Raw genomic sequence first — 27607 nt, 5'->3', positions numbered from 1 at the left:
TCTGCTCTAGACACAACCATCCCTCAGTGATTAGGATGCTGCAGCTCCACATCTTAAAACCCTTCCTAACTTTAAGGGGTGGGCAGCAATAGATGCTGCAGACTCTAAGTCACAGTATAATGATTTTACTCAAAAATTGCTGCAGAAGATGTTTAAATCTGGTTATAAATTTAAGCTGGAAAGGCTGTGCTAGTGCTGGCTGGAGCACCAAGCTGGCTAAGAAAGGGGGATGCAGAGAACCCAAACTGAGCTCTGGCTGTGCTCAGGGAATGCCCAGGAGTGTTTCAGAGCAGAGCAGGGCTCTGATGGGCTCGGGCAGAATGTGGCTGATCAGCCCCACAAAAGCACTGATGAGGCTGCTCTGGCTCTTTCTCTGCTGTCACTCATGTCATTTGGGTTTTGTCCACTCTGCTGACTAATGCTGTTACAACAATCCAGAGATGGTTGCACAGGCAGATGGGAAAGTGTCCCAGCTGACAAACAAAAAAGGAAAAAATAGCATTTCTGAGCTTCTTAATGAACTGGTCTGTCTGACTGCTCCAGGAAACTCTGAGCCCTTTTACCATGAGCCACTGAGAGCAGCACCCAACCAACAGCACAGCAAGAGAAATACTTTAATCTGCTCTGCAGAAAAATTTCTGTATTCCATAGCAATGCCATTGGCTGATCAATTAATCTGTGATTCGACCATTTTCTGAGAAATGAAATTAAATGGATGCCAGGAGAAAAGGGGTCAAGGAAAAAGACTAGGTTCAGCCATGAAAGGTTTTATCATCTTTTAATTTCTTGCATAATATTGTTCCTAATTGATAGAGGCACCATGAAACAGATGAGTTATAATGTATTTCTCTGACCAGTAATTTTGCAAGAGTTAATGAGAGACAGAGCAGTGCAAAGCATATCCAGAGGTACATAATCTAACTCACTCTTGTTTAATTATTTTTTTGAGAAGAAACACTTTCCCTCCAAGCAGGGCTGCTCAAGAGAAGCACGCTGTGTTCAAGTTAATCTGCTCTCTGACCTGTCACTGGCATGAATTCCTTATGCTCTGAAAGTGAAATCCTTTGGTTAGGAGCACCAGTGTGTCTCCTGATCTTTCAGTACCTAATCACTGGGCATCTTGCCTGGCAAAATATCTGAGAAGCAAATAGAGCAGCTCATGTACAGCACTGAAATCCTGAAAACATTGTCCAGTAAAATACAGCTGACTCAGGTCAGAGTTTTGTGCTGAAGGAGTTCTCTGCATCTTCTTTTTCAGACTAACACATTTAAAAATTAAAAAAGGCATTACAGAGTATTAGATGGTTCAAAGCTAAGCTAAACTCACAACTGAAACACTTGGCTTGTGCTCAAGGTACCCTGTGCTGGCACAAAACCATCATCTTCTCTCTCTCAGTGCCTCCTGACAACACTCACACAAATTACCTTTGGATGTGCTCTGCTGGTGTTATCTGCATCTTCCTGGGTCAGGGTTTTAAGGACCTTCCACAAAAACAACCCAAGGAGTTTAGAGCACCATAACTCTGACATATTCTTTTGTCTTATTCTTTTTTTTTTTTTTTTTTTTTTTTTTTCTGTACAGGCTCACACACATAGCCAGGACAATTCCCAGCTCCTGCAGTGATTGGATTACCCAGCCTGGTCAGTTCTTCAGTGTGTCTAACTTCTGGTCCTCGGGGGTGGCTTTCAATTATTTTGCTATCACCAAATACAGGATGTTTCTGGAGCAGTGTCCCACCAAATGAAGGACACAGCAGCCCAGCCAGCTGGTACCCACAGGGGCAAACCTTGTCTTTTCAGGCCAGAAAAAATAAACCTGGGTCAGTGAGTTTTTCACTTGGCCACAGTGATCACGACTACCAACATCTGCAGGCTATGTGGCTTGCAGAATGGAGGACTACATTTAAATAAGAATAAGGACTGCATTTAAAAGGGTGGAATTTCAGCAGTTATTTGAGACTGAAACCTGAAATAGCAGAAAATGGCTTTAAACTGAACAAAAATGTAAATTAGTAGGGACATAACCTAATATAAAGATGTGGTTTTACAGCCTGACATTAATGCTGGAGAGCATTCAGCAAGTTCTCCAGTACAGTAAGTACCTTAACAACCATCCTGCTTACAGCAGATTTCAGGATAATTCCCTCCCTGATCTCCTTTTGCACACCTTTAACTCTCTTGACATAGTTTCAGACTCAGACTGATAAACCTTTGGACACTGCTGGACAAGTTTCAGGGAATGGTTCCAGCCACAAGACTGACTTCCTGCTGTGTCCTGTGTTTCCATCAAGAAAAGCACTGCATATAAAGTAGAAGGGATCATTTTAATTAGTAAGGTCTTGATACCTCAGCTGCTGCTCAAGGCTCAGCAACAGGGTCATTCAGATACGAAAAGGCTTCAGGAGCAAGTCCAAAAATAACTTTAAGGGTACCTAAATTGCAAGGAACAGGAATATGGAGGACTTCAGGCTCTGGCCCCAGCTGCAGCTACAGGAGAAAATCCCATTATCCTGTCCCCCACACTGGTCTTGAGTGGCCTACTTTGAACTCAGTCATGGGGAGGATTCATTGCTTTTAAGCTGATTTTAATCTTCATGTAAGAGATCAGAAACTGGATCACAGACCTGTGAGTGACCATTAATAGGCAATACTACTTCTTGTTATATTTTTGATGGAACAGATGATTAAAGATCTATGTAGATGGCTCTGGGTTTTTCATTACTTCTGTTTGGTTTTGTAATTCCCTAATTTTGTTAACTATTCTGTAAAACTACTTGGAACAGATATTTTGGGATATACACATTTTAACCTGAGGCTTGTAAAAGTGAGAAGCAGAGGGACAGAGGTTCTTGTTCCTGTCAGTGCCTCAATCCCAGAGCTCTGGAGCTCTGCAGGCTGCAGAGGGCAGCAGCCTCTAACCCAGCCCAGCAGGGTGAGCTGCACCAGGACGGGGGCCAGGTGTGCTCCTGGGGCTGCACCCACTCCACATGTGCTGTTCCAGCCAGAGATTTCCATTTACACACGTTATAGGTTCTACTTATTAATGGAACACTGATGTGCATTTTAATTTTTGATTTTATCACGTTGCTTTCTACATAGCACAGTCACAATCTCAACACCTGAAGTTGGGTATAGTTATACTTTGCATGTATCTTGTATAAATTATTCCCATCTTTATCAAGACACCAAGCACACAGAAAAGCTGCTTTGTGCAAGTCAGAGTACAGGGAATTCTGCTCTCCCTAAGTGGAATCTCTTTTCTGGCAGATTTTTCATTAAGTGTTCTAGAAGTTCAGTCAAGGTAAAAAAGGACATGATTATGAACTATAAGAGAGGAATATATGTACTCTTACAAAATGTCATTCTCTACTTACCAGGCAGGTGAAGCAATCTTCCAAGAAAATCTCAGCATAGAAATTCCAAGAACACTTTGCATTTCCAGGAATTTACTGGTTGGGATTTGTATCTTTGATTGTGTCAGTAATTCAGCCATTAACCTGCCACAACTAACAGCACCTGTGCTGGGCTCCTTCTGTCCTTTCTCTTATAGAAATGATGCTCTGATGTGCTGCTTCTTTCAAGTGAGGAAATTGAAGGAAGGTCCAGGTGTTCAAGACTTAAATTTAATTCTCTTGGAAAGAATTACGAATTTTCAGATAATTTTGTTTGCTTCCAGAAGCTGAAACAGAATATCACAGGTTGGAAGTGACCTATAAGGATTGCTAAATCCAACACCCTGCTCTTCACAGGACTACCTAAAAATAAACTTAGGAATCACAGACCTAAAAAGCCAAAACCAAACCAAACAAGAACAAAAGGGTGCATTTGCCAGGGCAGGGCCCCATGCTGGGATTGAGGTTAATTACTGCCCCAGCTAATTAGAGGATTTAACCCACTGCAGCTCCCTTAGCTCAGACCCCTCCTGGCTGCAGGGACCTGAAGCCCCTGTGATGAGAGGGATCAGGCACTGGGAGTCCTTTTCTGTGCCTTTTGCATCCTTTGACCTTGTGGTGCAAGACAGGAGTGCACTCACCCCTCTGTGATAGCTGGATTCCCCTGGGGAAACAACTTCTAAACATTTTGATTGCACTTGCAAAAGTCTTTGCAAAGCCTGTGCAAAGTCAGCACAGTCTGCACAGGACCAGGTATTCTTGGCCTATTTAAGCTGTGTTCAACCTCATTGTGCACTTATATAATTGAAATAAAATAGAGTTCTAGGGACAACTGGAATCCTGAGATACTTATTCCTCTGGCTGCACCAAAGTGTGCAGTTAGACAGTAATTCTGACCACATGCTGTTTCTTACACCAGGAGCATCCCAGACTTGCAAGCCAGCTGTGCTGATCAGCTCTTTCCAGCATCTGAAGTTCCACCACTGAAGTTAATTACCTGGGTCTGGATAAGGAACTTCCAAATGACCCTGAGGGTTAAGGGTCCCCTCCTCTCCCTCCCCAGATCAGCAGATGACCCATAAGGTGTTTTTGTCATGTGTGTCATGGAGGTGGCAGTCCTGTTGATTCCCATTGCTAGAAAAATCAGAAATCCCTTAAATTCAAGCAGAAAATGTTACACCTTGTGGACATGCCAAGCACAGCCCAGCTGTATAATCACCATGTCAGCAGAGCAGGCTTTGTTCTCCCTGCATGAAATTTCACAATTCCCTATTTTTTCCAGTCTGTGAGTCTAACCCTTCATGGTTCTGGCTCTCACAGCTGTCAAGGTGTGATAATAAGCAGGAGATGCAATTCCATTCCTGTAGCTGTGGGTTTCACACTTGCTCCATCACTCCAAGGCTGCAAGGGCTCAGCAGGGACCTCACCCAGCAGCTCCCAGGGGTTCCCTGCAGCTCTGCCTGCCCTGCCCAAGCCAAACTCTGAGTGCTGAAAGCACAAGAATTTCTGTGGGTGGCAGGGATGCATTTGCAGGAAAGCAGAATTTGTTGTGAGTGCAAGTGCTTCCCACCTAACAGAACATCTCCTCTTGAAAACCATTAGCAGCCATGGTGACCAGAACCAGCAAAAATTTTAAAAAATGAATTGATTTTGAAGTGCTGTCACTGACTTTTCCCATGTATTGTTTCAAAAGTTTTCAAATAAGATTGCAGATTTTTTTAAAATCCAAAATAAAAATAAGAAAACAATAAAATACTTTTCTCAAAGCTATTGCTTGCAAACCAAGAGGGACATTCACTCATTTTGCTTTGATTCAATGATTGATTTTGAATTAAACTGTTAAGTGTTTTCTGCCTCACATAATCAATGAGTAAGACTACATGGCTGTTATAACCATCTTTCTGACACCAAGCTCAGAGCTTTTAAAACTGTTATTTTAAAAGGAAACAAACAAACAACAAACCAAAAAAAAGAAAACCCATGACTTGTGCTGTTAACAAAACTAGCTGATGGCTGAGGTCTCAGATCAGATATCTGCAGAGGATACAGTGATTTTTCAGATTCCTTCATGATGTGCTGTTGGTGCTCTTTCTCCATCTTGTTTCAGTAAGCAGATGACTAAAAAAAAACCAGTGTCCAATTGGTCACACTGGAGATAATTTTTCATGTGGAAAGCATTGCACAGAAGTGGTTTCTGCTTTACCCTGTGAGCCACGTGGCACCCAAATATTTACTCTGCACATTAAAGCAACTCATCTCTAGATCTTATCTGACAAGAATGGTGTTTCATATTTGAGTCACTCTTATCCTTCTTGTGCAATCAGTGTTTCAAGAAAATGCTGCATTAGATACTGAACAGGACAGGCGAGTTCCCAGCCAAGAGGAGCTCTGCTCACCTGCTCTGCACTGGCATTTCAACTGGGAAAGGAATTCTTTCTCCCTGCACTGTATTTATGGCAGACAATAGCAGGGACATTCACAGACACCGAATTTCTTGAATTACAGAACACAGCTCCAGATAGCACTGAGTGCACACAATCACAAATGGGAGAATTGCACAAGGGTTCTGCACTCTACAACTGGAAAAACTGTACAGATTTTCCTCCAAGCTTTATTAGCAAAGGACCTTTACCCATTGGTAGTTTTCCAGCAGCAGAGAAGCTATACCAAAATATATTTTTATATAGTTGTCTGTAATAAGATGTCAATTCAACTTTATTTTCACCATGCTTTAACAGAGGTTGCAGTCAGCTGGACTAGACTTGAACACAAAACAGCAAGAAGGAGATGATCTGTCTTCAAAGAACATACAAAGTATTCAAATGGGATCAAAGAGAGAGCTAAATCTCAGTTTCACCCACCTACAAGTTAGGAGCCACTTGTGGGAGGCCAGTAGAGAGCCTCAAGTCTCCTTTGTCCACCTGCACAGGTGGGTGAACAATTCCTGTCCTCACTGCTCTGATGGTGCCCTGTCTGTCCTGGGCCAGGCTCCAAATCTCCCAGAGCTTCCCCAGGGGCAGCTTCCCCTACCTGGCTCACTGCAGCAGTGCTCTGGCTCTGCAGAATCCCCAGTGAGGAGTGACACTCTTTATCTCACACAAAGATCCTCCTGATATTAACTCCACAGTTACAACATCCACAGTCACAAACAGGGCTACCAGCTTCATGCAGGAAAAAAAAAATCACACAAAAACCTTGAATCCAGTTTTCCCATCCTGTGAGAAACTGCAAGCAAAAATGGGAAATCAGCCACTACTAATGGTGAACAGCTCCTGTGTGCAGCAAGTGGCTATTTTTTACAAGGGTAGGGAAAGCAATCATCACTTGATGGACTAATTTATAATGGTTATTGCAGCCTTGTTTGTCTCTGGTAGCATACATGATATTCAGGGGCAGATAGAATCTCTCTCCTCCCAAGTATCACACTGTTTCTCCTGGAGCAAGCACGGTAATTAAGATTGGGAAACAAACCCAGTGATGTGATACACATGTAAACCAAAGTTTAAAACCACTGATATCCCCCACAGGCTGGGAGATCGTTGGCAGGGACAAAAGCAGTTTGGGAGGAGACAGGGGGGCCTTGGCACCCCCAAATCAGCTGCACCAAAGGCTGGAGGTGGCAGAGCCCCCAGTGGCCCTGGAGCAGGGGACAGAGCTGGCCCTGCCTCCTGCACACCTGCACTGGGGCTCTCCCAGGTGTCAGCCTGGCAGCATGCTGAGTGAATTAAAGCTGCTCTAAATATTTAAGCACTTAAGCCACCCTGCATCACAGCCAGAATTTCTTGTGCATGAGTACTTTTGGATGTACTCGTGGTTTCATCACTTCTTTTCCTCTGCTGTTCAAGGACAAGGAAAGACACCCATACCCAAATAAATGGCCCCTTTCTCCCACACTGATTTCCTGTTATATAAATATATAAAAGAATTATGCTTAAATCCATTTTTTCTACATATATTTCTATTTTCACACTTCTCAATTTTTTTTTTTAATTCCAGAGTATTTTCCCTAGACCTTAAAGCACCTCTTTAAGGAATAGTACAATATGAACAATATGCAATATGAACATTCAGTGACTTTCCTAAGAAAATAAAGCCTCTCCAAAAAGCATTTGAGTTTCAATTAAGAAGCATCTTAACATTTCTTTAAAAATTGATTTATTATAATCAGTCTATTATTTTGCTTTACAGGAAGACAACACAGAGTAGTGAATAACTTGCTCAATATCACATAAGAAACCTGTGAAAAAGCAAAGATTCAAAAGGCAGAAATGGGATCAGCCACAGCTACTGTCAGCCATCCTTTCATATTTTTAGTTTAGCCTGGAGATGTGACTCCTGTGAGGTGAGTCTGCAGCTACTCTGATGATGTGTGCAGTGCACTAAGTGCTGGGCCTCACTCAGGTGAGACAGCTGATGTGCTGTCACCATTAACAGCATCCAAACCCACCAAAACACCCATTAACAACAACAAAAAATCTCACTTTCCAGAGTTTCCAGTTGTGGTGACAAAGGGGGCATGAAAACTTGGAGTGCACAACAGTTTGACAGTTCCCTCCCTTCTTCCTTTTCCCATGGCAGTTTCCCAGCTGTACTGGGAAATACAAAATTCTATTTTGCTATTATCATGCAATCCTGACTTTCCAAGCTCAGGGGCTTCCTGCACTGCTGCAGCCCTTTCTTAAATAAGGTTTTGTCCAGGAGCCAAGCCAAGAGCATGTCCTGTGTTGGTGAAGTGAGCCTGCCAGACAAAGCCAGGGCATCCTGCTCCTTCCTTGTGGGAAGCACTGGGGGTGGGCTCCTGCTGTGGAGGAAGATCTTTGTGCAGAACAGATTTTCAGGAGGTTCAGATGAATAAAAACAATTATTACTGAGAAGGTCACACAGCCACTGTTATGCTTGGAGGTGTCAAATGTGTGGCAGATGAGAGAGGTGGTTTTGTCTCTGTTTCTAAGCTTTCAAATATATTTTAATATATTCAATTAGTTTCCCCCAGGTCAAGTCTAGTTGGTGATTGGTAAGTGGTCTAATCTGAAGAATATTTCCATCTTATTTTCACTGTTAAGAAGAACAAGAGCATCTGGGTGGGCAAATGGCAACACACCACAAAGCATCTCTTTAACAAAAATCCATTTCAGCCACAGAGCTGGCTACCAAGAAGATCCCAGCTAAAATGTCAATTGTTACCAGCCTGCACAGAGATCTTTGCTGATCTAAGCACACTGAATTGGTCAGAAATTTAAAGTGACCACTGATCTCAATAACAAAACATCAGAGCCCCAGATACACCTGCACCTGTGGCTTTTCATCATTCTTTTCTCCTAGGAAGCACAATGGGTGAGGAATTGCCATCAATTATTGCTGTGCTGCTTCTCATCATTCCCATCAGCTTCCAGCTTAGCACACAGGAAAATCTCTGGGATATTGGTGATCAGACCAACCCAAACAAGCTGTGGAGCGAGCCGGTCGGGCAGCATTCCTCGTGTGGCAGAGCAGGACGGGCGGTGGGCTGGGCTGTGGAAGGGGTAATTACACACCCGGGCTGACTCGCACTGGGATGTCACCGGGACACGGCAGGGATGCCACTGCTCAGCTGGCCCGGCCAGGCTCAGCCAGCACGCACTCAGGGATGAAGTGACCACCTTCTGAAGGTTGTTCTCCCCCCCGGATCTGCCAGAGCTACAGAAAGGTAAGAGCTTCCAAACTCCTGGCCCAAGGCTGAGTTTGCTGCTCAGGGGTGGAGAAGGGAGGGGACAGGACTGAAGGAGCTCAGGGAGGTGGCACCTGGGGCTCTCTGTTGTCAGTGTTAACTTTTGGTGGTTAAATTGTCAAACTCTGAAAATCTGCACCCTCTCTCACTTTCCTAAAATCTGGAGGCAAAGATTTTTCTCAGAATATTTTCTCTTTCTCCTAGAACAGATCAGGGATGGAAGAGAGGAAAAGGAGATTTCTGTGAAGGTGGAAATGAGAACAGTAGTAAGGATAGAAATCCAAAGTAAAGCACCATAGGAAAGGGCTTAGCTCACACATAAAAGCAGAGCACATACCTGCTTGCTTCAAGTGAATTTATTCATAATAACTTTGTAAGAGTTGCTAAACCAGCTCCAGATGCTGTAGGACACATTACTCTATCAGCTTTCATTTGAAGGACAAGTTATGGACACTATTTTTAAAAGGGTGTAAATGAAATGCTGGCTACCCATGATTCAATTCTGTTGGTGAGGGAATGTTCATCTATAAAGAAATTAAATTAAAAGTTGGCAAGAATCAAATTTTAAAGTAATGATTAAGTGCTGGAAACAACTGTGTAAGTCTGCCCCCAATTTTGGAAGCTAAAAGGGAACATGAAAGACAAAACTGTGTTCATAGAGGACAAAGGCTGAATTTAAACTCAGCATTTTCTATCTTCTGTTTGCTCAGGTTTTAAGACATAATCAAATGCCACAGCAGAATTGATGTAGTATCCCCCCAAAACAGTATTTCTGTCCACAACAGAGCTAAGGAAAACCAAGATTAATTAATTGTTAAACGTCACTGTGGCAGAACAGGAACTGAGCCCATTTTTTTCCCCCCAGTCCAGGTTAATGCACAAACCACTGGACAATACATCCCTTTAGTGGTTATTACTCTATTTTTGGAATGGTAATTAGGGAGGGACAGGTTCTAGTGCAATCCCAGGGCTCAGCTGTGCTCACCCTTCAGAGCAAGCACCCTTTAAATGTGAATAAAGTTGGTCATCTCAAGGATACAAGGGATTATACTTCAAAGAGTAAATTAAGGAATGAGGTTTAACAGATAAACCTGGTTTGCATCAAAGGTTAGCACAGAAAGCAGTGATGGATCTTATTCAGTATTTTAATTAATAACCTTGGCAGAAATATAGGAGTGGCTAATAAAATGTGTTACTTAAAAAACAAATTATGGAAGCAGAAAATCTATTACAGTGAATAAGAAAAGTCAGAGACCTACTGTGGCAGTGTTTGTGTGAATTATAATGCAACAAAGCAGAGCACCTAGAAAACTACCAAAAATTTCAGCTGCAAGCTGGGATTTCATTAGTACAGAATGACATTGAAGGAGAAAGACCTGCTGCTGGTTAACAACAACTTAAATACAAACCATCAGCACGAGGTGGCTGGGAAAAGGAAATAAGTGCTGCTGGATTATTTGCAGACTTTTCCATTGATCATGGTTCATACCATCCCATAGCTGAGGACAGAGATCACTGACCATTCAGGGACAAGGAGGATGAATTCACTGCACAGAAATGAAAAGGAATCAAAACCTTGCTGGGTCCTGTGAGGGAAAGACTGCAAAGGGACAGGAATTCTCTCTGGGCTGGCTCGAGGGGAGGAGGTTTTCTGTAAAAGCATGATGCTGGCACAATAGCACACAGCAAGGAACCACCATTAATAATTCCAGACTAGAAGGTTTGTGAAAGTTTACAGTGTTTGGAACTGCTTGAAGGTAAGAGCAACAGGAGCAGTAAATGTACTGAATTATAGACCTGGGTTCCCTTCATGGAGGATTAACCTAACACTGATGTGGGACAGGAGTGGAAAATCCAGGCAGCGCCTGCCTTTCCAGAGCCTTGTGAGTGCTCATACCAGGGGGGAGACAAGGCAGTCAGCAGGCAAGGAAAGGGAACCAGGTGAAGGGTCTGCAACAAGAAATATGGTGCATATTCAAACAATCCCCCTCAGCTACATCCTCTCCATTTGGGGAGGCTGGTGATCTGATTCAGGCTTAAAACCCAGAATAACTGTGATGTTAAAATTTAATTTCATGAGTAAAGAAGGGGGAATTGGCAGAGTGTTCTTCATCTCCTTGAAAAGGTTGTCTACTCCAGATATAATGAATATTTTCTAAAGTCCAGCTTCTCATTTGCTGCCAGCAGTCCTCTCTTTCAGCTGCTATTTAAGAATGAGAATAGGCAAATACCTGAGTGCTGCTCCCCAACTCTGTCTGTCTGTATTAGAGCTGGAGCTATTCCTTCCTGAACATCTGAAAACCCTCAGCACATGGGGAATGTTACCCAAAATGTCCAACTCAGGATAAAGGGAAAAGACCTCTCCACTGAGGAATTCAGTGTTTCACTGCTAGCCAAAAACTGGAATTAACTGCTTCACTCAAGTGAGACAGGCTCTTGATATTGTTCAAGCCCTACTTGTATTAACATGCCAGCAATGGCATTTTATGGCCACTCTTTAAAATATCAGAAATTTAAATTGCCTCATAAACACAGCTGGAAGGGCCAAATGCCCAGGAAAACATTGAACTAGTGATGACAGGAGAACCAGAACACATTGCAGCAAACTGAAATCCTTTGGGCCAGTATCCTACAAGCCAACAGGCCTCTGGAGAAAACTGCTATTCCTCCAGATGTCCATGAAATGTGGAGATCATTTACTATGGTGTTTTAATGCCAATCTTCCAAAATACCAAATTTTGGATGTAGTATCCTATATTCTTCAAACACCCAAATCTTAACGTTTCCTCCCAATTCCGTGTTCCCTTTTTTCTGTCTCTGAACGGCAAATCCCACACTGACATCAGATGAAGCTGGAATGGAGATTAACTCTTGTTATAACAAGTCACTGCTTGTTGGGATGCCATCCTTGAGAGCCAGGTACGAGCCTGAGAGAAGGATCAGTACTGCAGGGAACTCGGATTTTCCAATGAAACCCCTTTCCAAGCAGAGATGGCAGTGCCTGTGCTCCTGCAGGCACACTTGGAGTTAACCCCACCTGAGGGGTTGTTTAGCCAGCGGGACACTCAGGAGGGATGTGCAGAGTGGGGCTGAGCGCTGGAATTTCACATTTTCAGCTTTGCTTGCAGCATCAGGCTGCTCCTCACACCCGAACACCAGAGCCTAGGGAAATCAGGGGAAGGGGATGGAAACTGCCTGCCCATCCCTCCCTGTAATCTCGCCTTCCTGGAACAGAAAGGCTTTCTCATTTGCACCTCCCTTTCACTGAATTGGCTCTTTGTGCAAATGCCTCGGGGTGTGATTTACTCCTTTTTCCAAATACTGATTTCCACAGGACTTAAAGTCAGCTTTATTTTCCAGGGCAAACCGGTTCATATCCATATGAAGACGAGACTAAAACTTGAGAGAAGACAGGGAATTGTTTTGATGCCCCTGGGATTACTCAATCCAGCAGTTTGAGTCAATCTGCTTCAGACAAAGGCAGAGCCCAGGAGAGCCCCAGGGGTGTTATACCTGCGTTATATCTGGGTTAAATCTGGGTTATACCTGTGTTATATCTGGGTTGTATCAGTGCTATACCTGAGGCTCGCCCAGAACTCTCTGTGGCTGCAGAGAGGACAGCTCACATCACTCCTAAATTGTTAATTGAGACCCTCCTGCTGTCACTGTAGCCAAGTTTGTAGGGGATTTTCCTGCTCTTCAGGAACTGCTTCCTGATATTTCTCCTCACTTTTTCCTCCAGGGCTACTCACACTGTTCTCTCCCATATCTTCCTCTCCAACATCTGAAAAAGAGGGAAATCGCTTGCTCTAATTTATGGCAACAACACCTACAGGTTTGGGAGTCACAGTGCCAAAGGGCTCTGTGGCACCTTATACACGGCAGGGACAAAGAACCGAGAGCAAACACCTCTGTGCCAAATTAAAGGCTCTGCACAGTCGCACAAATAACCTAGAAAATTCCTTTCCTGAGCCTCTGGATGTGCAGCATCCTTGCCCAGAGGGTCCCCGAGCCCCTGGTGCTTTGTCCCAGCCCTGGGGCAGCTCTCCCTGCAGCGCACACAGCTGCAGAGCAGCAGAGCAAGGCGCCCACAGTGAGCAAATCCAGCGCTTTGTCACCAGCCCCAGCCCACAGCTTCTGAGCTTGGCATCTGCCCGGATCAAACACGAACCGGGCAGCCCACACTGTTCCCTGCTGCTGATTCACTTCTGCTCCTCGTGTCCTCCACATTCACCTGGTGATGTTATCCCGATGCCTCGCTGGGTGGAGCCAGGATTAGTCAGTGTGCCTGCACTCTGCAGTTAGCTTGACGATTTCTCACTCTCTTAGCCATCATTATTCCCTCCTACCCTCTGGCAGGAGCCTGCCTGGGCTTACAGGCACAACATGAAATTCAAAAGCTCTTTCCTCTTTTTCCTGTTTCACACGAGATGGATTCTGCAGAAGTGTCACCCAAATGGACACCACCCAGTATTTAGCGTACCAAGATCGGAATAACACAAAAACTTGGAAACTCCCTGTAATTCCCGCACTAATCCCTGTCCCAGGGGAGCAGCTCTTGGCCAACACCAGCTAAAGTAAATTATCTATCACCGCACTCCTGAGCCCTCAGTCACTGCTGACAAACTCTGTCTCTTCTCCCTTGGGTCTCACAGCTTCATCCAACCCAAACTCTCTTGACTCTCACCTTTTTTCTTCTCAGAGTGAGATCCTCATGAAGCTTCAACAATTATTAACACCTCTGCCATTCCCAATCCCCGGGTTCAGCTCCTTTATAACAACATACCGACATGCACCTTTCTCCAGCCATCCTCTCCAATCCAAGTATTTGCAATTTCCTTCGGCATCTTTGGCCTTAACATGGTTAATGCTGTATTTCTGATTTTTTCTCCACACCATCCTACCTATTCCCTTTATGATTCATTCTGCAACAGTTTTTCATATCACCTGCCGTTCTTCCAGATTTGTGAAAATTCTGGCACATCTTCCCTAGTGTTATTTTCAAATTCCTTTTTTTTTTTCTCCTCCTTGACGGGCTGATGTTTTATCTCAGGTCTGCTGGTGGTTCCTCTTTTGTCCTGCACCTCCAGCACTCCTTGCAAACAGACCTGTTGAGATCATCCTGCCTTGCCCAGCAATTCTTATGCTGTTTTTCCTTGATCTAACACATTCGTGCAGTTTGTGCATGGTGTTCCCTTTTCCCCCAAAACTTCCCTTTTATCCCAAAACACTCACCGACCTGTGCAAGGGACACTTGCAGTAAATGCCAGTAAAACCAACGAGTTAATACTGGCAGCATGGGATAATTAACACCTTTCCGCTGGCAGCGATACAAACACACGTCTCCATCCGTGTCCTCCTCCTCCCCCCGCCTTTCTGGCCAGGATCAGCTCCTGCTAACACCTGCAAACACATTTTGTGTCCTCATCTTGCTCAGCGCCTCAGGCAGCGCACTCACCCGCGATAAGGATGTTTCCCAACAAATTCCTGTCACCTACCGATGAGACAATAGTTTCACAGGACACGGCTGGTCACGGTAGCAGCGGTGATAAGGTTGCACAATAACCCGAAGGGAGACAGATCCGAATTGCGCTGATTGCACCGCCCTAATCACACGTGAAGGTTTTTCACGGGTGCTCCAAGTGTGCTCTTCCCTTCCTTGATTGCTTTGACAACCCATAGAGAAAAAGGACAGGTTAACTTTTCTGCAAAGGTCACTCTTTCAGTCACACCTCGCACACTTCGAATAGAGTTTTCTGGGGGAAGGTTTTTAGCTTCCCAGCACAAAGAAATGCATTAAGTTGGTATTTTCTGCTCTCCACCTTCCTCATCATGAAGTGTGAGAGGAGCTGACTGCGCTCCAGCCTACAAAAAGCCAGAGTGTGAGAACTGCTCTAAGCAGCACCTGAGTTTGGGAAGCAGGAGCTAGAGAGCGAATTTCGGGCACGGAGAGCGGCGTGCAGAGGGTTTTACTGTGCCTCGCTTGGGCAGGGGAGCCGCGGAGATGTCAGGAGAGAAGCAGATGTGCCGGGATGTGCCCATGGTCATGTACGAGCCGCACCACGAGCGCTACAGACCCGAGCCCAGCGCGCCCGGCTTCGGCCAGGAGGGTGAGAGGGGCTGGGAGGGGAACTGGGGTGGGAACGGGGGTCCCGGGGGTGGGAAAGGAGGCCCTGGGGATCATTTGGGCTGGGAAAGGGGTGTCCTGGGGGTGGGAAAGGGGGTCCTGGAAAGAGGATCATTGGGGCTGGGAAAGGGGGTCCTGGGGTCCCTGGGGATGGGGAAGGGGGTTCCGGGGATCGCTGGGGCTGAGAAAGGAGGTCCTGGGGATCACTGGGGCTGGGAAAGGGGTCCTGAGGCTGGGAAAGGGGTCCTGGGGATCACTGGGGCTCCTTTGGCTTTGCAGAGCCATGAATCAGTTCAGGGCTGTTTCTCTCTGTGTCACTCCACGGGGTTTTGGGAGGCGGGAGCTGTCGGCACTTTCACATGTTGCCCTGTTTTTCTTTGCACAGGAGGATATGAGTACCCTTCTCCCCCACCTTACTCCTACAGAGAAACCACCATCGTGGAGGAGCCCGGTGAGCCCGCAGCAAAAGGGAAATGGGGTCAGGTTCGACATCACACAGAGGGTGGGAAGTTCTGACCCAATCACAACCTCACAAGCTGGAAAATTTCTACAGAAATGTCAAAAGACAGGGGACTTAGACTTGATTTTTCCAGCATTAGCCATATCTGCTTAAAAACCCATTAAAAGAAAAATAAACAAACCAAAAAGGCCCGAAGCCAGAGCTTTCAGAACAAATAATTTTAAGGCCAGTGTTCCTGTTCTAGTCACCTTTGGAAGTGGAGAAGCTCAAATGAGATGCTGAGGAAAGGCTTTGCAGAACAGCCAGTAATACTTTATAAAGGAGGAAGGGAGGCATATATTTTAAAATATCCCTAAAATCAGAAGGCACTTGAGCTCAGACACGCTCTATCCTATTTATCTAACAGATACCCTCCCACTCCTCATGTTTTGCCTCAGGCTACAGTGTGAAGTTGTGCCCTAAATATGTTTTAGGATCCTTTAAATGTTTTTTTACTGAAAACATTTCTGAAAAAATATCCTTCGTGTACCTACAAGGGCCATGCCTGTCAGGGAATATGATAGTCAAGTCTAGACTGCAAAAACATGAGCTAGAGACTAACTGGGGACAGCACCAGAGCTGTTTGATGGCATTTAGGTGTAAGAGTAACTGCTTTGATGAATTTCTCATAACTACTGAAAAGTTGATCCAGAAAGTTCCTCAACATCCTTCAAATCCCTTCTTCAGGGAGCACATATTATTGTAAATATCAGAAGACAAATCCCCAGTGTCAGAGCACATCCACCAGAGGTGGTGGGGACTGCCTGACTGGGGGTCATCCCACAGACAATTCCCTCTGTGTGTCCTCATCCAAGCAAACACTGGCTGGTTTTAGGTGCAGTTTTGGGATACCCACAGTGGTTCTTAGGATAAACCTGAAATCAATAATTATAATACAGATGACATTAAGAACCCACATTCTCCCAATTAAGGCTTTATAACCTGCAAAATATTTCCTGGGCTTCTAATTGGCTGTTTCTCCTCTCCTGCACTCAGTTTATTTGGTGCCCCAGCCTCCCATCATCGTGGCAGGGATCTTCTCCAGCAAACCAACATCCACAATCTGTCCTTCCTGCCGCCAGCACATCACCACCCAGGTCACCTACAGACTGGGCAAGCTGTCCTACCTCCTGTGCACCAGCCTCTGCATGGTTGGGTAAGTCTTCATGGGCACTGTGCACATTCAGCCTAACAGAAGGTTAAAAACGAGTAATTAAAAATCAAAGTTCTAGTTAGTGCTTCTACAGACAGTTTGCCCTTCTCCACTTGGTGAGAAGCCATCCTGTCCTTTCTAGATACAGTCATCATGGCTACAGGGGATGCAAACTTGCTAAATTTAACCCAGTATGTTTCACTTCTCATAAGACAAGCAGAAATTAGGTTGTCTACTTCCCAGCTGTAATTTAGGATCAGCCTCAGAAACAGACTCGTGCATAAGATGTCAGAAGCAAAGAAGATTAATTTTTTGGAAGATAGATTAATAGACTTGGAGAGAAGTGGATTCACACAGTGAAAAGGCAGAGAGAACAAGGCAGGGGAAAATCAGCAGAAAAGGAAAGGCAGTAATCATTCTGTGCATGTCCATCTCCTCTGGCTCCAGGTGCTGCTTCGGATGCTGCTTCGTCCCTCTCTTTGTGAAGATTTTCAAGGATGCAGATCATTACTGCCCATGCTGCCAATTTCACATTTATAGATACAAAAGACTATAGAAACAAAGTTTATGCAACCAGACGATGTAAGCCTCCGTTTCCTAATGGCATAAGATTCTGCACATGAAACTACTGCTAGCAAACCCACAGGACTGTGCTCGGGTTCTGCAGCTCCCTTGCTGGTGAACCCACCTGGTAAGCTCCAGTTTACCACCACATGGCTGGACTGGCTCTAAAACAAAAAACACTTCCAAGAGTCATTTGCAGTGTTTATGCTCTGTTTGATTTTCTGCCCTGTGCTGTGAAGTTTCCAGTTGGTGAGTACTTCAGCTCCTCTCAAATCTTCCACCCAGCTGGGACACAGCTCTGGACCTCTCAGCACACCACTAAGCAAGGTCTGGACATGGATGTTTCAGAGAAGCTCTTCTCTGCACTGGAACTGACTGGTTGGGATTTCATTTCTCTCTGCTCTTCTCCCTGCAGGATCTACCCCTGCAGGGCTGTGGGTGGTACAGTGTAGCTGATTATTTATTAACAAAACACTAAGTTATGAGACTGTCTTTACTCTCTTATGTATGAGGTAAGAAAATAAACCTGTTATTGTTCACAATACTGGTAAAACATCTACTGTCTGCATTGCAGTGCCCTGAGCATGAGATGCAAGTCACTGGGACACCCCTATTACATTAACAAGCCACAATCCAAAAGGCAAAAACACAAATAAGAAAAATCAGCTTGAACAAAGCCACCACAACACAAGGCCTTTATTTTACCTCTCAGCCTTCTGACTGCAGTGCATCATCTCCCAAAGCAGGAGTTATTAGACTTTACCTTTACACAGAACTTTATAGTCACCTTGTGAAATCAAATATCTGCAATTACAATGCCTAGGAGTCACCCAGACACTTCTCAAGTGATTTCTGAGTGACCAGTGCTCCTGTCCCTGCAGTGACCAGTGTCCCTGTCCCTGCAGTGAGTGACCAGTGTCCCTGCAGTGACCAGTGTCCCTGTCCCTGCAGTGAGTGACCAGTGTCCCTGCAGTGACCAGTGTCCCTGTCCCTGCAGTGACCAACCAGTGTCCCTGTCCCTGCAGTGAGTGACCAGTGTCCCTGTCCCTGCAGTGAGTGACCAGTGTCCCTGTCCCTGCAGTGACCGGTCCCGGGGCACTGCCCGCCACCGCCCCCTGGCGGGCACGGGGCCCAGGGACAGCAGGAAAGGGGTCAGGGACACCGGGAAGGTCAGACCCCCCTGTGGCACGGCGAGGACAAGTGCTGGCTGTTGGACACTGGAAATGAGCTCCAGAAATGCACTGCCCACCAGCCCTGTCACCCCGAGCCAGCTGTCACCGGCTGCATCCAAACTGCCCCTACCGAGCTGATCCCACAGCTAAGCTAAGCTGGGCATATGCACTGATTCTTCCTTCAACACCTGCACCACTGCAGCCTTTAGACCACAGAAACCCCAGTCTTCAGACTGAGAGATGTGAAAACATGTAATCAATACACGTAAAATCTGTTAAACCACCACTTTCCCAGCCCTACATGAAACCCAGAGCAGCTGCTCCAGCTTTCACTCCTCTGTACCAAGGTCAGTGACTGTCCCTCCCCTGGTCACCCAACCTACTGTCACCTGATGGAATACAAACCCACAAGGACTAAAGGCAGCCCCACAGATGGCAGCACAGCAGGTTTTACCAATTCACACTTTTTTTTTTGGATGTCAAGATTTTTCTCCATTTTAAAACCTGGCTGTGAAACCACAAGCATTGCTGTTAATTAGTGGTAAATAATGCACCAAGCCAGTGACATTAATCAGGAAAGGTGTAAACCCAAATCCATGTGAATATACACATGGCAAAGAAATTATATGACTTGAGATGTGCAAGAGGTATTTAACAGAAGTAGTTAGGACATTTTTACACCACTATATATAGGTGCAATGGTTTTACACAATTATTTAATAAAAAAATAAAGGCTTCCAGCCACAGCAAATTTAATTTCCTGCTGTGCTTGGTATACAGCTAACACCACCTGGGGCAGAAATTAAATAGAATACAGATTTGGAGTTGGATTAGGGCATATCACATGTGAACATTTCCCCCTTTTTTGACCCCAAAGACCGGGAAGGTTTAACAGCCAGCAATAAATGACACTCGCTGCTCTCACATCAAACAGTGACACTCTCTACTGAATACCAACATGTTTCAGAAAAACAAGGGCTCAAAATGTGGAAGCTGACATACAAGGCAGAATTCACCTTACATTATTAATACCATTCCTGACATACAATTTGACTGAATTTTGTAAACTTCATCGACTTGATCTAACCAAAACCCGGGTTCTGAGTGTCCCAAGAGCTGTAAGTGCGACTCCTCTCCAAAATGAAGAGCCGAGACACGAGTGCAGAGTTGAACCCGGGCTGTTTTATTTACAATATGTACAGTTCCTACAGAAAAGGATTTCTCACAGAGGCTCTGACACAGCCACCCCCCAGCGTGGCTCCGACAGCGCAGCGCCCGGGGCTGAGCTCGGGCTGGGGAGCTGCCACGGGAGGAGGCTGGCACGGGAGGCTGGCACGGGAGGCTGGCACGGGAGGCTGAGGCTGGCACGGGAGGCTGAGGCTGGCACGGGAGGCTGAGGCTGGCACGGGAGGCTGGCACGGGAGGCTGAGGCTGGCACGGGAGGAGGCTGGCACAGGAGGCTGGCACGGGAGGAGGCTGAGGCTGAGGCTGGAGGAGCTCCGGAGGGCAGCAGCTGAGGTAGATCCGGGATGCGGGAGGCGCGCTCGCTCGGGGTCGCTGTGCCAGCCTGCGCCGGTGAAGGGGGCTGGGGCTGGCTGTCATCCCTAGTCAGCAGCTATCACTGGTGTGAGCTGCTCAGATCTCACAGAATGCTTTGGACTCCTTTAGGATAAAAGGCACTATGTAAATCTACAGGAACAAGGCTCTGTTTTTGTAGGGAGAATTCGGATGGGCTGTTAACAAGTTGCTCTGATGCTGTGTACTGTGAAATTACATCCTTATTGCTTAACACTTACATTACCATTACCTTAATTTAATGCACTCACTGTCTGTTATCCAGATAATTCCAAAATCTGAATAAAGAAATGAAAAGCATGGCAATTTTGAAGACTGTATTCTTGTAAATTTTTTTAAATGAACTCAACAAATATTCTGCATCTGAGTAACCCTCCTGTCCTCCCCTTCATAGGTGTTTCCACATCTGAGTAACAAGTTACTTGTGCTCCCAAACTTTCTATTTTTTAAAAAAATCCTTCAGTAATTAAAAGTTGCATAAGGAATGGCTCAAAGTATGGACTTCAAACTAGTGTGGGAACAGCACAAATACTGAAGCACATAAAATCCAATCATCTAAAACCCAAAAGGCACCCAAAATCTACTGTTGGTGGCTTTTTATTCTGAAATAGGGAGGACTGTGTTTCTTAAGTCCCTAAAAGCTGCCACCATCCCATAAATTAATGTGAAAACTTAGTGACATTCAGATATAAGCTCAATTTTATCAGTCTAAACAACACTAAATATAATTAGAGCTTACTACTGCTGACCAGAGCCTCTGATTCCCAGAAAGAGTTTAGAAACAAATTGTGACATTTACTGAAAGCCTGTAGAGACAATCCAAGTACCAGTAAAAACACCCCTGGGATGGTGCAATTCTCACCAGCTTGATGGAAATGCAAAGCAAAGGAAAGCTTTCTCCACTTAAGGCATGCCAGTTAAGCACTTCCCTCTATCCTAACCTACACACTCAGACAACAAAACCAAAGTAAACAACTAGTTTGCCTTGACTGGAAAAAAGAAACAGTTAAAAGCACTGCAAGATACAAACTAAAAAGAGAATCAAACATACCTAGAACTTGCACCTTCTGTTTTGGTTATGAATACAAGGAACACATTACAGAGGGAACCTATTACTCTATAAAGAGACCTTACCTTTAGAGACTCCAGATTTCACTTTACACCATTTATAATATTAGACTTGAGAATCTGGACCACAAAATTTTGTACAGGCAGGCAGAGTCCAGTCTACCACAAAGACTCTACTACAAGCTTTACAAACAAACTAGTAAAATAATTTTTCCATTTGTCTTTTTTGTACATGGCTCCTTTCCTGGAAAAACTTTTATTTGTTAAGCTCATATGTGACTAATTAGGATGTAAAAAAAAAACAAACCCCAAAAAAACCTCCAACCCCAAAACTATTAAACAGAAGCCCCCACAAAATTTTCCCCAAAACAACCAATGAGGATTATACAATTGTCAACACTTAAGGAAAAAGAAAACCACACCTTTAGTAAAATCTCATGAATGAAAACATTTCCTAAAACTCTACTTCCAAGGACAGGAGAAATCTTCTTCAGTGTCCATGTCATCACTCATCGAAAAAAATTTTATAGAAAATTTTATTCAACATACAACATTTTCCAGCAAAAAAAGGCAATATACAGGAAGAGGAGTTGTACACTGAGGCTACAGAAACAAAATAAAATACTGGAAAAGAATGTAAAATTAAGTGTGAATTGCTGATTCTATCTTTACTGCACTCAAAACTAGACACGCGGCTGGCATTAGCTCCAAAGAAAAGGAAGCAGTCTGGGGACTGAAATAAAACTACACACAATGAATATCAACATCAGTGAAATTCACTTGCAGACTCACCCAATAAAATTAACCTCCAAGTGTTAAATTGTACATGTTCATTCATTAAATATACAATTTCTTTTTTCGTTTTTTTTTTCTTCTTTTTTCATTTTTTTTCCTCCTTTTTTATACAAAGTCAACAGCTTACTAAACACTAGTGAGCATGCCCTCTGTGCTAAAAGGCTAGTTCTTGTGTTTTCCCCATCTCTTCCCATGGTAACTAAATTAATGATATTTATAATCTTTCCACTTGCTTTTGCCAACTTTTGAGTGTCATTCTATTTGCCAGAAGATGGCATAATCAATCACAACGCTTGGAAATTTCATAAAAAGACCCAAATATCTCTTTTTAGGACTCGGGGCATCCACTTGGCAAAACGGGATGCAAAGTATTGACTAAATTAAATGAAAACTAGTTCATTAAAAAAGATTCTATGAAGCTGGAGGAGACAAAAATCCCAAATAAGTGCCAACAATGTACACAATGAAGTAGAGATTGCTATTTATTGATGATGTGAGTTTTTCTTTTGCATTTACAAATGCACAAAAATGTCATTTAAAGTATAACTGAAGGAAATAAATCTGATGTGAGTCTAAACATAAGACTTACTAGCTGCAGTGATGGTGAACACCACATGGGAAGGGCAGCCAGTCAGCTTATGCCATCTATAAACGTACTACAGACAAATAATTTTGCCAATGTCAACTGTTCTACTAAACTCTTCCCTCATTATGCTGACAATTGCCTTGCATTACGTTTACCATAAAATAACTCTCATTGGCATCCAAGCTTTTATAAAAACACCTTCATTTTGCTCAAAAAGGGCAGTCAATAGATACAGAGAAGCCAAACTGAACAGCCTCAACAAAATAAAATTAACATCAGCAGCAAATCCTCTTGCTGAAGACTTCAGATATAGTGCACGTGTACCAAAGTTCTACAGTTGTTAAAAAGGTGCACACACACACTTATTTTTGTCCCTTGCCTTGACAATCTGGTTAAGTAAGTCAGTTATGGATTTTAATAGCTTTTTCAAGGTAAGTGTAGCGACTTCTCTTTGGGGCTTTATTGAAATGGTCAAGCCCTAGCCATGGCCTTGGATGAGACATGTTGCCTAGAAAAGAAAAGAGAAAAAAATGATGAAATTTTAAGACGAAATTGGAAACATGTTTCCATTACACAAACTACTCCTGTGTGCCCAGCCCATAGTTTGCTGGGAGTCAGGGGGAGGGCAGAGGAGTGCAGAGCAGCCCCAGAGGCAGGCAGGGCTTTCCTCCCAACAGCACATTCCACAGCTCCTTCTGCATCAGGTACCTGCTTTTTCTCTTCTTCTACAGGAGCTTACAGCACTGAAGAGTGTGCCAAAGCAAAATAACCACTGTTATAACTCATGGCCAGAGGCACACCAGAGTACCAGCTTTCACCAAAGTGCTGAGCCTGTTTCAAACAGGGAGGAATCTGCCACTGAAACATGACAACCAGCAGTATTTACTCTGTATAATCTCTGTTATTCCTATCACCTGGTTTTAGTGGGAATATCTGTTAAATTCATGTAAAAGGCAAATAATGCTAATTAAGACATCATGAAACTGACCCTCCTTTTTCTTTTCTAAGAAAAAACCCTAGTCACTTAGATTGCAAAGAAAATATACAGATTTTTTCATTTGTTCAACCCAATATTATTTACTCTAGTAAAATAAAACTGCTAGTTTTCATGGAAAACCACAGTCCACATATTTCTTGCAAATGAGAGAAATTATCTTTTAAGATGTTCTCAATGGAGAGCATCCAATGTTCTTTGAAGTGAAATGATAAAGGCAGAAACTAGAGAGACCCCCAGCAAGGGAAGCACATTCTACATTCAAAGCCATCAGCTGCAACCACTAAAGCATAAAACACATGAACTTGTTGGTTGCCTGCATCTGCATTTTGCGATAAATTTCCTTCAATCAAATTTTTTTTTTCTTGCTTGAAAAAATGGTCAGTATGAAATTAAAAGAGAACTGCCAATCTTAGTGGGAGAATTTGAATGATTCTGAAGAAAGAAATTAGGTCCTACATGGTCCTCCCAGCCCAAAACATTTTATGCCTATGAAAACACTCCTATGGTGGAACTCCTGAAGGATTAATCTGGTTTCTCCCACGTGTAAATGTCTAAGAAAATAGAGGTTTAAATGTCAAGTAAACAAAATGGCAAGCCCATCCAGAGACAAAATTAGATGGAGCTGAATTTGTACCTTGGTGAATATCACCTCTTGGGGGGGGAAAAAAATCTAAACAGCATCTAATTGACAGATTTAATGCTCTTGTTAGAATCTTCAGATTCATTGAGGATATCAAGAAAAAAGAAGAATTAACTTTCCATGACAATCAAACATGCAAGGGGTAGATGGACAATAAAGACAAGGTGCAACTGATGCTCCTCAGTGTGTTATACTGATACTGGACCCATTTGGTCATTCACATGCAATCTTTTAACTTAAAAGGAAATAGATTACTTATCTATACACTCATAAAATACATATTCTTGGTCTAACACATTACATATTAACACTGCTCAGTGTGCACACAGGCATATACAAATACCTACTTAATCACTACATCTAGTGTATGTCATGTAAAAAAACCCCTCTTTCTGCATCCTGAGTTAAGAATAAACACAAATAACAACTGGCAGAGCAACTTCAGCAGGCCAAAAGAAAAGTGAGGTTGTCTAACAACTTACCAGGTTGGGACTCAAAATCTTTCAAGTTCACTTCATACTCATCTTCATTGAGATACTGGTGTCGGCCCATCATTACAATGGCAAATTTAAACTAAGCAAAGAAAAACAACACAAAACCAAGTGGTAGGATACAACACAGAAATAAGGTCTTCAAGCCCAAGTTCACGAGTCTAACTTAGAGCTGGTTATAAGCAGTATTCTTCAGGGGTTGAAAAAGGACAATCCTCATTAAAACCCTCAAAATAAATGCTTGGGAAATCATGAATCCCCATCCTAGAATACTGTGTCCAGGTTCAAGCCCTCCAGGGGACAGGGCAACAAACTGCAGCAAGTCCAGTGAGACTGAGAGGACTGGGGGGAACCTGGTGTACAGGAACCTCTGGGAAATGGGTTCTGTTCAGCCCAGAGGAAAAGGTGGACAGGGTATCTATAGCTTCCCACCACTGAAGGATGGTGCACAGGAGCAGGCTTTTCTCACAAAACTGCACAGAGGTGACCTCCACAAGTTGCAAAATGAAACTTTGTGATTATGTACAAGGAAAGCAAAGCCTTCCCAAAACACAGTGTCCAGAACAGGGCAGAATTCCCACCCTTGGGAGTTTACAAATTGCAACTAAAAAAACCCTGCACAACCTGACTGAGTCACAGTCTGCAGGAATGTAATGTGGGGGTGGCTTCTAAAGGTCCCACACCAGCTACACTTTTCTAGGTTACTTTAATGTTTTGCAGAATCTCTGTACAGAAATAGTGATCCTACCCACCCTAACTAATCAATCCTAGAAAAAGCATTATTTCAGTCAAGCAGCTGTTCTATCACACAAAATCTACATTTATCCCAAATCTGTGGTGTCCCAACCTACTACAATAAACTCACTTAGGGTTTACAGTCAGCAATAAAAACTCTCCCACAACTTGAAATTACCTTTTCAAATTCTTTTTCTTGTATGTCCAGCATTGTCTGAATCCGCTTCATAACCTCTCTGAAGTGTTCACCCTAATAATTACAACAAGATTTTTAATGTCAAAAAAATCTAGGAAAAAAAAGGGAAGCTGTTAGTGTTTCCTACTTTAAGCTTCATTGAAAAACATTGCCTCAAACTCTCTGTTATTTACAAAATTACACAAGTGTCAACATCATTCTCTACAATATGGAAGAACAGCAGGCAACTTGCACTAAATTCAGGAACTTTAACTATTACTGATTCATCATTATGCAAACTGCCCCATAAATTGGCCAGGCACTGCTACTGCTATGTACAAGTCTGGTTAAAGTAAATTAGCAAAGTTAGAAAATCAGCAGCAAAACAGGAATTTGTAAAAAAAACAAAACCCCATATTCTTGCTAAGCATATTACTACTTTTTGTAATATATTTTTGCTTCCTCTATATGCACACTGCCCAAAAAAGGGACAGATATTTAAAGATAAATAATATATATTAACTGTCATAACAGGGAAATGCAGAACAAATGGTTTCCACCAAAAATCACCACACAGGTTTTACACTTTGATCAAAAATATGGAAATTAGTAAAATTCTAATTTTAGAGTTTTAGAAGTAGAGATATGGATGTATTTCTCATTCCCAAATTTTTCAAGTAAGTAATTTTCATACAAAGTAACATACATGAACTAGAAAAAATTTACAAGCAAATGGCTAACTGCTCCCAGAAATACATATTGATGTTAAGAGAATCAGGGTGACAATCAGTTGTCACAGCACCACAGAAAAACTTGAGAATTTAAACTAAGCCTTCAAAATTAGCTCCTGTTCTTGTACCAACTTTCAGCCCTAGCAGATAAAGCACATCAAATTACAGAAAGGATGAAATGCAAAGTCATCTCAGAAGGTGATGGAGAAAGCAGTCCCATTTTCCATAATCACATCTCAGTGAGAGCAGCCATGGCAGGGCCACTTCTGCCAACAGCTCTGCACTGCAGTTACTAAAGTGCTGCTGGAAGCAGGGCTCTGGTTTGTTTGGGATCCTGCAGGCAGGGGATGACAGCTGCTGCCAGCTTTCTAGGTCTTGTACAGGCTCACTGAAACACTGAACAACCTGGACATGCAAAAGGAACTGAGCTGGGAAATGATTTAACCATGAAAAGGCACAGATGGGGCAGAATCTTTGTGTTTTCCTACACACCTCTTACACTAACACATTTCTTTGACAATACCTAAAGAAAGCATCACCAGTATAATCCCACAGGGAGAAAAAGGGAGGCATACTGCACCTGGTGTATCCTCAGCAAGAATGGAATTCCAAATGTCCCGAAAACCTCTTTGTGGAAATGTGCCACTGTGATTAGCATCTCATTTTCTTTATCTATATCTACCTGGTCCAGAGGAATTTCCTAGATCCAGACAGAGAATTGTGACTCCAATTAGCAAACTTCCACAAAAAGAAACTAGTTTTTAAATAACTTTTCTAGTTATTTAGGAACTGAAAGCATTATTGATGTACTGTTACTGATTTAAAACAATTCTATTCAAAAACAAATGAAAGAGCCATGTTGTTTAACAGAGCCTTCCACCAGAGTCCTTCATCCCTGGCACAAAAGCATTTCAGCTTCCCCTACTCAGAAAATATTCTCCTGGTTTTCCTGAATGGCTTTTTTGACAAGAAATCTTGAATCAGTGCAGCAGTGCCAGTAGAACAGCTCCTCATTACAATTTACACTAGGAAGGTATTTTTTTTATTTCTGATCTCTCAGGCAAGTTAGCAGATCTATGAGATGTTTAGAAAAAAAAAAATCACACATTAAGTATCAAATTTGCCTCAAGAACCTTAAATGTAACAGAAATGGAAACAAAATCTTCTAGAATATTAGAGTACAAAAGTGGGTTCTAAGCA

General features: G+C 43.4%; 2 protein-coding genes across 3 annotated transcripts in view; one reads left to right on the top strand and one right to left on the bottom strand.

Moving 5' to 3' along the window:
* Positions 1-8944: 8944 nt before the first annotated feature.
* On the top strand, positions 8945-17686 carry LITAFD (LITAF domain containing). Its single transcript, XM_056503710.1, has 5 exons — positions 8945-9078; positions 15091-15209; positions 15612-15677; positions 16722-16881; positions 17326-17686. Exons 2-5 carry the CDS (start codon positions 15104-15106, stop codon positions 17432-17434), a joined length of 441 nt encoding a protein of 146 aa, XP_056359685.1. The 5' UTR covers positions 8945-9078; positions 15091-15103; the 3' UTR covers positions 17435-17686.
* Positions 17687-21775: 4089 nt separating this feature from the next.
* USP7 (ubiquitin specific peptidase 7) overlaps positions 21776-27607 on the bottom strand; it is a 67608-nt gene continuing 61776 nt past the window's right edge. For both annotated transcript variants that reach the window (XM_056503179.1, XM_056503180.1), the window contains 4 exons: positions 26988-27107; positions 25680-25751; positions 24758-24848; positions 21776-23146 (listed from right to left, as the gene is read on the bottom strand). In XM_056503179.1, the coding sequence (XP_056359154.1) occupies positions 23040-23146; positions 24758-24848; positions 25680-25751; positions 26988-27107 (390 nt within the window). In that variant the 3' untranslated portion in view covers positions 21776-23039. The remainder of the gene's footprint in view (positions 23147-24757; positions 24849-25679; positions 25752-26987; positions 27108-27607) is intronic.

This window comes from Oenanthe melanoleuca, chromosome 14 (assembly GCF_029582105.1).
Source record: "Oenanthe melanoleuca isolate GR-GAL-2019-014 chromosome 14, OMel1.0, whole genome shotgun sequence".
NCBI lineage: Eukaryota > Metazoa > Chordata > Aves > Passeriformes > Muscicapidae > Oenanthe > Oenanthe melanoleuca.
This window is presented reverse-complemented; position numbering and strand designations above follow the sequence as displayed.

What these genes read in the sequence shown, in the direction of transcription:
- LITAFD (XM_056503710.1), top strand. Translation starts at nt 15,104, where the DNA reads ATGTCAGGAGAGAAGCAGATGTGCCGGGATGTGCCCATGGTCATGTAC. An exon ending in GCCCGGCTTCGGCCAGGAGG is followed by an intron (nt 15,210 to 15,611) that starts GTGAGAGGGGCT and finishes TTCTTTGCACAG; the next exon opens with GAGGATATGAGTACCCTTCT. An exon ending in ACCAGCCTCTGCATGGTTGG is followed by an intron (nt 16,882 to 17,325) that starts GTAAGTCTTCAT and finishes CTCTGGCTCCAG; the next exon opens with GTGCTGCTTCGGATGCTGCT.